Source organism: Muntiacus reevesi, chromosome 7 (assembly GCF_963930625.1).
Source record: "Muntiacus reevesi chromosome 7, mMunRee1.1, whole genome shotgun sequence".
Lineage (NCBI taxonomy): Eukaryota > Metazoa > Chordata > Mammalia > Artiodactyla > Cervidae > Muntiacus > Muntiacus reevesi.
In genome coordinates, this window is record NC_089255.1 from 22,759,375 (window position 1) to 22,769,834 (window position 10,460).

At 40.3% G+C, this 10,460-nt stretch overlaps 1 gene segment (V, D, J or C); it reads right to left on the bottom strand.

Moving 5' to 3' along the window:
• Positions 1 to 578: 578 nt before the first annotated feature.
• Positions 579 to 1,236, bottom strand: LOC136172537 (T cell receptor alpha variable 22-like). The segment is given in 2 exon segments: positions 579 to 994; positions 1,185 to 1,236. Coding segments are annotated over 2 exon segments (468 nt in total).
• Positions 1,237 to 10,460: the final 9,224 nt, after the last annotated feature.

Below are 10,460 nucleotides of genomic sequence, written 5' to 3' on the forward strand. Positions count from 1 at the left end.
GATGCTCCCAGTATCTTTTCATTGTTTCTGGCATCAGTGCTCAGTGACAACTCAAGTTCCTCTTCTGCTCTTCTCAGCCAACTAGAACTCTAAGTTCATATCTGCTTTAATTCTTTCAGTAGGCCCCACCCTCTCACAAACTGGATAATATCTTTATTGGAGTGATTTCATTTAATTCCTTTTAATTTTTAACATTTTTGAGTTCGGTATGTCTACTTAGTCACTCAATCAGTCCAACTGTTTGAGACCCCATGGACTGGAGCCCACCAGGCTCCTCTGTCCATGAGATTTCCCAGTGTTTCCCAAGAATACTGGAGAGGTTACCATTTCCTACTCCAGAGGATCTTGCCAATCCAGGGGTCAAACTCATGTCTTCTGCATCTCCCCCACTGGTTGGCAAATTCTTTACCACTCAGCCACCTGGGAAGCTATGGTTAAATATTTATTTTAATTCTGTCCTCATATCAAATACTCTGCTAGTTTCCTGTTAGAAGTTTCTAGTGCAGAAGGAGATACATGTTGAGAAGGAAAGATAAAGACCAAAGTCCATAATCTGTAGGGCCAAAAAGTATATGTGGTTAAAACTGTCCTGATATAGCTGAATAACATGAAGCACTGCAAATGCCCTGTGGGGCCCACAGTGTGACTGAGGCTGGAGGAGGGGCTGAACCCAGGAGGGTTTGTGTAGAGGCTGCAGGTGCTTGGGGAGCACCGTGCTGCGCAGCGCAGAAGTGCGTGCCCGAGTCTGTGGGCCGCGGGGAGGAAATGTGCAGTGAGCTGCGGCGTTCTGCAGGGACTGTGGTGGCATTTAATCTTCCATCCTGCTTTGTCCCTGAAGGAACGGAAAACAGGTGGATGATGCGACCCCCGGGGTTCTGAAGATACCAGTTCACACTCTGTGGGGAAGTGGAAAAATTACACCAAGGCGTAGAGTTGGCTCCCTCCTGGAGACTCAGGGCTGGGGGACTCTGCTCCACATCCACCCCTCGCACACCTGATGAGGAAAGAGAAACAGTCACTGTGAGGGTCACTGTAACTCCTACTAAACCCTGAAAGTGCTCCCCCATGCCCATAGATGATGAGAAGGATAGAAAGTCTGCAGGACTTGTCAGCTCCTCTCTCTCCCTCAACAATAGAGCAGCGCCTCGCTCCTTCAGGTTCCCTGTGGGGCAGCCCCAACTCACAGCAAACCTGGGCAAACAGAAGCCCCAGCACAGCGACTGCTAGCCTCTTCATGATGCTTCCTCTTCTTGTTGGGACATTTTCACTGTAAGATACTTGACAAAACCCTGAGGGAGGGAGTGTTCTAAGTCGTTCCTGCTCCTGCAGCCAATCAGCTCACCCAGCAAATCCTGCTCAGGTGACACTGACAGGACGTCCCACCCCCCACCGCAACCAACTCAGAATGCGCTGGTCAGGGGCGGGTGAGAGTGGGAAATAGAAAGATCGTTATTTTATGACTTAAGGGATAGGTTCTGAGAACATTTTGGAGAAGACAGATTCTGATTTGGAATTTGGGGAAATTTTAGGGAAAAGAAAGCAAAAATTAGCTGTATAGCTCCATCTTCCTCTCACATGGCAAGGATGCAGTAGATTCTTCCGTAATGAAATACTGTTTCTAGAAGTGCTGAGGATGCAGCTTTTGCTTCTCTTATGCACTTACTTGTGGTTCTGAAGGGTGCTCATGAATTAGCACAGTATCAGAAGTTGCTTCTATTGGCTGGAACACTTTGCTGTATTAAACATTATTATTCTTTTTAATTAACTTATTTCTAGTTGGAGGATAATTGCTTTACAATATTGTGTTGACTTTGCCATACAATGATGCAAATCAGTCATAAATATATATATGTCCCTTCCCTTTGAACCTTCCCCCCATTCCTCTAGGTTGTCACAGAGCACCGTGTTGAGCTCCCTGCATCATACAGCAACTTCCCACTAGCTATCTCTTTTGCATATGGTAATGCACATGTTTCAATGCTACTCTCTCAATTTTTCCCCCATCTCCTTCCCCTACTGTGTCCAAAGTCTGTTCTCTATGACTGCTTCTCTATTTTTGCCCTGCAAATAGGGTCCATTAACAGATGAACAGATAAAGAAGTTGTGGTACTTATACACAATGGGATATTTCTCGGCCATAAAAAAAAGCACATTTGAGACAGTTCTAGTGAGGTGGATGAGCCTAGAGCCTGTTAAACAGTGACGTAAGTCAGAAAGAGAAAAAAAATGTATATTAATGCATATATATGGATTCTATTAAAATGGTACTGATGACTTTAAAAGTTATATATATTTATTTTAGATTTGGCCTGCATTGAGAGCAATATTAGTTATCTTAACCACCAGCTGGACTTTGAAAATTGAATTGTAATAGTTTTATTTTTATTAAAGTGAAAGTGAATAAATTATTTTTTTAATTTCTATTGTAAATACATTTTTAAACTGTTGATTACTAGTTTTGTATTCTGCTTTTAAATTTTAGTAGGCCATTTTAGTGAAAAACAAGTGCTTATGAAACCATATGAAGATAATTTTAGTTTGTGCTCTTATCTCAGACTCTGTAAATAATATCAATTCTCTGTCAGTAGATTTGAAGGTAACAGGGATGGAAGATGAGGACCTGTATATTTTCCCTGCAGTGAAAGTGAAGTCATCTGCAGACACTAACGTTCCGATGGACAGTTCAAGGATGCTTCAGTAGTAGCAGTACATAGGCCTAGTTACTCCAAGGCATGTGGGATCTCAGTTCTCCAACCAGGGATTGAACCTGTGTCCCTTGCATTGGCAGGCAGATTCTTTACCACTGAGTCACCAGGGTAAGCCCCATGTGCTGCTTGCACGCCTGCATGCTAAGTCGCTTCAGTCATGTCCAACTCTTTGCAACTCTAATGACTGTAGTCTGCCAGGCTCCTCTGTCCACGGGATACTCCAGGGAAGAATACTGGAATGGGTTGCCATGCCCAGAAGATCCAAGGGATCTTCCTGAACCAAGGATTTGATCCGGGTCTCTTGCAGTTCCTGCATGCAAGTGGATTCTCTACTGCTGAGCCACTGGAGAACCCCCATATGCTGCTTAGGGATTATCAAATTGATGGAAACTCCTTATAGAGGCAGGGCTTCCAGACCTGCCTAGAAAGTGAAAAATTACTATTCACTTAAGTTTTGTTTCTTTCAAAAAATTTCTTCATGGGAAATATGAATGTTTTAGACTAGCAAAAAAAAATTCCAGATTTTTCTCAGAGAGAGTAGTTTGTTTCTGGTAAGTGGAACAACTATAACATATCAGAGTCTGAACTTGCCCTTGGATTCAAATGAAAGAAGCTTTTGGTACAAGGAGAATTATTTGCATGTTTCCCACTTCTTTTGTTGGGACTAGCACACTGAAACCGTCATTTTCTTGACATGAGAAAGAATCATAAAAATTATTAACACCTCTTACTTTATTGCTATGTTAAAATTATGATTCTGACACTCCTCAAAATTCTTCTCAGATTCATCAGTAAACTAGGTGCTTATTCCTTGTCCTCTTTTTCTTCTGTTTTTATCCGTCTTCTTCCATTTCTCTTCCCTCATTTTCTCCATCTCTTACTGCTCTCTGACTCTCCTTCCAGATGACTCTAGATTTGCTCTCGTGACTGCTCCCCCACTGTGTCCCCCCTTCTTCCCACCAGAGATACTGCGCAGGTGCAGCCCCGTCTGGCCCACTGTGCCCCTCTCAGGATGCAGGAGTACACAGCGGTGTCTCTCAGGGTGACCCAGGGCAGGACCAAGGTGCTGGACTTTCTGTCTGAAGCTGTGGTAAGAGAGGCCATGCTGTTCACTGTGCCTGGTAAGCCATGAATTACATACTGTGGACTCTGATTGGGATTTTGCCAATACCCAATGTATATATTCATGTCCACCAATGGTAGAGTGGTTACAAGGCAGGTTTACATCTTCTTCTTCAGCACAATCCATGGAGCTGGGCTGGGTGGTCTTAGGATTAATCACAGTCCCTAAAGGGTCAAGAAAACAAAATTATCCCCTGACAGCAAATCAGTGTAATTCTGTGGATCAAGGGCACAACACTCCCCAAACTGTCTGGACCTACCCCCTATTCCAGTGTTTTTATCTATGTCCTGAGAAATACCTTTGGTGCTTATTATATAGGGATCAAAGACACATGGCAAGAATCTGAGAACTCTATACGTTTTATCCCATGGGTCCTTGGCTCAATAACCCCAGAGATTTCTTCCAACCTGCTTACTGTTAAGTTCTCTTCCGGATCATGGCTATGAATTAAACTGACATGTAGAAGTTTGTACTCCCTAGCAAATGCCTAGATCTGTTCTCAATTCCATCGCTGTAATGCTGAATAAAACACAGGGGGAGGAGTAGAGAGCAAATGACCATTTACGGTTCCCTGGCCTCAAAGTCATCCCTTGTAGACACAGAACACTTACCCAAGGTCAGAAAAACAGTTACTCCAATCACTAGTCTCATATTTCAAGGGCAAACCAGGATTGTGAACTCAGAGTTCATACTTGTGTCTGCTCCTGGGCTTGTCTCCAGAGAACAGAAACAACTGCTGCCATTAGAGACCTACAACCAGTGCCCGTGTCTGTTGCGGTGTGTTGTTGCCAGGATCTGTCAGCCAGTGATCAAGCAGTTTCTTGTCTAGGTCTTCCTGCCCTGTTTTAGTCACATCCTGCAAAGAAGGATAGACATCCCCCACTCACAGGGTGTCTACCGCCATCCTCTGTGAAGTTTAAAGTCTGGCTCTGGAAAAGGAACACTGATCACGATAGTGTGTCTATCCTGAACCATTGTTCTATCATTTCTTCTTCAAAGAAATTTTCTGATGTTCCATGAAGCTTGTGGAAAGCATTATTTAATCCCAGAAAACTGTACTGAGCTCTGAATTATAAAGAGATAAAAATTCCCATCCGTGTTCTAGCAAATGTATGTGAGATTTCAAAGTAGGCTGTGATTGCTCTGAGGGACAGGAAATATTAATAACATTGGGACAGAAAGCTAAACCTCTTGAACTCGGACATTGGAGCTCAGCGTCCTGAAAAGGTCCTTGGAATCATGCATCTGTCTCCATCTAGGCTGACATTTCTCAGTGCATCGGTTCTCGATATAGTAACTGATGACACGGATGGTATTCTCGTCCTCCTTGAACAATGGCCCTTAGTCCTTATGTCCTCTGTGCCCCTGTGTGTATGTGCTCTGCACCAAGGATGCTGAGACAGAGAGAGAAGAGGGAAGGGAGAGCGAACTCTCTGGGGTGGAGAAGGTGGAGGTGGATGATACTGTCAGAGAAAGAGGAGTGAAGAGAAAAGAGCATAAGGAATAGGGAAGGGAAGGGTTAACCAGGGGTGGAAAAATGGAAAGCAGTGTTTAGGGAGGTACATGGAAAAGGTTTAGGCTGTAAGACTATGATTCCCTGAATCCTTGACCACACACACTCAACAAAGGATTATAAAGTCAGTTTATGTAAAGGTGATGAAAATCTGTCTGTTTTTTGTTTTGTTTTGTTTTACTTTTCTGTGGAACATTGATGGAAAACATAAACTTCCTTTCCTTTATATCCAGAAAACTGCTGTTTCCAAATAACGCAGCCCCCACTAGTGACTGAGTAAATGAACTGCAGAGCTAAACTCCCACCAGATGTCAACCTTTTGAAATGTTTCTCAGATTGAAAGGTAAGTATCCCTGGTGGCTCAGTTGGGAAAGAATCCATCTGCAGTGTAGGCAATGGGGATTCGATCCCTGGATCAGGAATAGCCTCCTGAAAAGGAAATGGCTACCCACTCCAGTTTTTTTGATGATCCAGTGGATGTTGGCAATTTGATCTCTGGTTCCTCTGCCTTTTCTAAAACCACCTTGAATATCTGAAAGTCCATGGTTCACGTTTTGCTGAAACCTGGCTTGGAGTATCTTTACTAGCGTGTAAGATGAGTGCAATTGTGCGGTAGTTTGAGCATTCTTTGGCATTTCTTTTCTTTGGGATTGGAATGCAAACTAACCTTTTCCAGTCCTGTGGCCACTGCTGAGTTTTCCAAATTTGCTGACATACTGAGTGCAGCACTTTCACAGCATCATCTTTTAGGGTTTGAAATAGCTCAACTGAAATTCCATCACCTCCACTAGCTTTGTTCATAGTGATGCTTTCTAAGGCCCACTTAACTTCACATTCCAGAATGTCTGGCTCTAGATGAGTGTGAGTGATCACACCTTCGTGATTATCTGGGTCGTGAAGATCTTTTTTGTACAGTTCTTCTGTGTATTCTTGCCACCTCTTATTAATATCTTCTGCTTCTGTTAGGTCCATAACCATTTCTGTTCTTTACTGAGCCCATTTTTGCATGAAATATTCCCTTGGTATCTCTAATTTTCTTGAAGAGATCTCTAGTCTTTCCCATTCTATTGTTTTCCTCTATTTCTTTTCACTGATCACTAAGGAAGGCTTTCTTATCTCTCCTTGCTATTCTTTGGAGCTCTGCATTCAATTTGGTATATCTTTCCTTTTCTCCTTTGCCTTTCACCTCTCTTCTTTTCACAGCTATTTGTAAGGCCTCCTCAGACAACCATTTTGCTTTTTTGCATTTCCTTTTCTTGGGGATGGTCTTGATCCCTGTCTCCTCTACAATGTCACAAACCTCCATCCATAGCTCATCAGACACTCTGTCTATCAGATCTAGTCCCTTAAATCTATATCTCACTTCCACTTTATAGTCATAAGGGATTTGATTTAGGTCATTGAAAAAGCAAGAGAGTTCCAGGAAAACTGCTTTATTTCTGCTTTACTGACTATACCAAAGCCTTTGACAGTGTGGATCACAATAAACTGTGGGAAATTCTGAAAGAGATGGGAATAACAGACCACCTGACCTGCCTCTTGAGAAACCTGTATGCAGGTCAGGAAGCAACAGTTAGAACTGGACATGGAACAACAGACTGGTTCCAAATAGGAAAAGGAGTACATCAAGGCTGCATATTGTCACCCTGCTTATCTAACTTATATGCAGAGTACATCATGAGAAACACTGGTCTGGAAGAAGCACAAGCTGGAATCAAGATTGCTGAGAGAAATGTCAATAACCTCAGATATGCAGATGACACCACCCTTATGGCAGAAAGTAAAGAAGAACTAAAGAGCCTCTTGATGAAAGTGAAAAAGGAGAGTGGAAAAAGTTGGCTTAAAGTTCAACATTCAGAAAACTAAGATCATGGCATCCAGTCCTATCATTTCATGGCAAATAGATGGGGCAACAGTGGAAATGGTGGCTGACTTTATTTTTCTGGGCTCCAAAATCAGATGGTGATTGCAGGCATGAAGTTAAAAGATGCTTACTCCTTGTAAGGAAAGTTATGACCAACCTAGACAGCATATTAAAAAGCGGAGATATTACTTTGCCAACAAAGGTCCATCCAGTCAAGGCTATGGTTTTTCAGGTGGTGATGTATGGATGTGAGAGTTGGACTATAAAGAAAACTGAGCACCAAAGAACTGATGCTTTTGAACTGAGGTGTTGGAGAAGACTCTTGAGAGTCCCTTGGACTGCAAGGAGATGCAACCAGTCCATCCTAAAGGAGAATTATCTGTTTTCTGAATGAGTAGATGAGTTGTTATTCATGAACTTAGTGAAAGAAGTTTTGCTGAACAACTCTTGAAATTATTCTAAAAGCAATCTTTCAATACTATGGAAGTTAAGTTAAACTAAAGACTCCAACAGGATAAATAGGTTATATTAGTGGACAAAATTTAAGAACAGATAACAAACATCCCAAGTCTAGGATGGAGGAAAATTAAACTGATGATGTGGGAATAAATATTATTCCCATATAAATATTTAACAAATTTTCATAAATATTCTTTGGTAGTCTGTTCTGTGGCGGATCACACACGCACAAGTCAACACCCACTACTACTGAAAATATAGAAACAACTAAAAATGAATTCATTTAAGCTATATAGGAATATATTATTTTATTATATTAGCAAAAGGCAGGAAAAAACCTTTTTTGTTTCTTGGTTTCTTTGACTTTATTTTTTAGAAGATTGTATGAAACGCTTCAAAGTGGCATTTTAAATAATACTGAAAACCAAAATATGGAGAATATAAAAATAAGTTTTTTAGCCTATTGGTTCTTTTCAGAATTTTTAATTTTAGAAGATTATATCTTGACCGTATAAGGTGAAGTTATCTTTCTTTTCTTGATGGAAACCAACATAATGTACTTAATTTACTTTTTAAAAATCCAGAGAATTTGATGAAAGGCTAATGTCCCTGCATGATGAATACTCCCAACAATCCAAAAATAAAAGAAAAATTCCCAAATCTAGTAAAGGGTATCAATGAAAATATCAAAGACAATATTATTCCCTACAGGGTCACAAACAAGATATGTACTTCTATTCACTACTTCTATTTGCTGTCCTAATGGAGAGCCTGGGATCAAACCAGGGAAGGGAATAAGATATATTAAGTTTGAAAAGGAGAAGCAAAACTATTTTCATTTACAGATCATGTTTATACATGTAGAAAATACAAAGTACCTCCAAACAAGCTGTTTAAGAACTAGAACCTATTAGTGAATTGATACAATCACCAAACACAAAAATCAATTTTATTTCTAGATTCTAGCAAAAGCATTAGAAAATGCAATTAAAATGCATTTATCAAATGCTTGGGAACTAATTTAATATAAGGTATGCAAGACCTTTTCTTGATTCCTCTCCAACAACTCTAGAATAGTTTTGATTTGAGAGATAAAAATCACATAGGATTTGAGAAATGTCCTCACTTCTGAGGTCTGGGGTAACTAACATAAATCAAGGCCTGGTATTCAGTGGTGACCAGTCCTTGCCACCTATAGATACTAATGTCGGGAAAGACCATTTCCTAAGGCTGCTCAATGAAATAGTGTTTTCAAAATCCCAAATAAAAGATTGGTACCATTTGTTTGACTGTTGAGCTAAATCTGTTTTCATATTGACAGGTATCCTAACTCTGTTCTGGCTATTTCAGGGCATAATTAATTCCCTGTATCCACATTTTTCTTAACCCAATTAGTCCTAGCTCTGGATTTGGTACTGGGTGTTTAGGTCAATTAAGGTAAAAAAGTTATATGAAATAAAAGATAAAATTTTATATCTATAAGTAGTCTTGCTTCTCAGGTGGCTCAGTGGTAGAAAGTCTGCCTGCCAACCAGGTGGACTATTTTTATTTACACATCGTACGTTTGTACACGTAGAAAATACCCCTGCATTGGGAAGATCCCCTAGAGAGGGGAGGGGTAACCCACACCAGTATTCTTGCCTGGGAAATCCCGTGGACAGAGGAGCCTGGCGGGCTACAGTCCATGGGGTCACAAAGAGTTGGACACAACAGAGACTAAACAACAGCAACAATACAAGCCCTCTACAAAAATCTTAACATTAAAGAAAGAAGTTAGAGAGGACCTAAATTAATGAAAGAAATTAGAGAGGACATAAATAAAGAGGTTATGGATCTAAAGACTCCAAATGTTAACATGTCAATTGTCCTAAATGAATTTGTAAATTCAACACAATCCAAATCAAATTACCTCAATCTCTTGTGGTAGAAGCTATTCTATAACTTACATGGAAGTGGAAAGACCTAGAATAAGACAAAGAAAACATGACTTGCATTTCCAGATTTCAAAATGTGTATGAAGCCCCAGTAATTAAGATAGAATGGTCTGTTGGCATGAGGATAAAATAAAGCAGTCAATAAACAGAATCAAGTCTGAAAAGAGGTCATAATACATGTGCCATCAATTTTTTTTTTTTTTTTCCCCTAAAAGTGCCTAGGCCGCTCCACTGGGGGAAAGTTGGTCTTCCTAGGATAATAGCTAGAATAATTAGCTATTTTTATTTTTTGGAAGAGCCAGTGTTTTGTAGCTTTCTGTGTATAAGTTCTGTACATGTTTTCTTAGATTTATGCCTAAGGATTTAGGATCTTTCTTGGGCCATTTAATTTAAGTATCCACATGTTCACTGATAGTATATAAAAATGTATTTTATTTTGTGTGTTTACCTTATATATCCTGAGACCTTCTGAACCCACTTACTAGTTGTAGGAGTTTTTGAGGGTATATTCTTTGGGATTTTCTACATAGAAAGAAAATAGTGGTAATTTGACTGCTTTTCTGGCTTAAAAGATTGTTTATATATTTATTTGCTTTACTGCACTGGATACAACGTTCAGCACTGTGCTGAAGGAGAGTGATTAAAGTGGATATTCTCCCTTTGTTCCCTTCCTTAGGGAAAAGTATAGTCTTTTACCAGTAAACACGCTAAGAGCTGTTGAGGAACTTCTCCATTATTCCTGTGTTTCTTAGAATTTTCACCATGGTTGACTACTGGATTTTGGCAAATGCTTTTTCTACACATTGCTGCTAATGAACTAGCTCATCTTATTATTGACTCACAACTCCTCTGCTTCCCG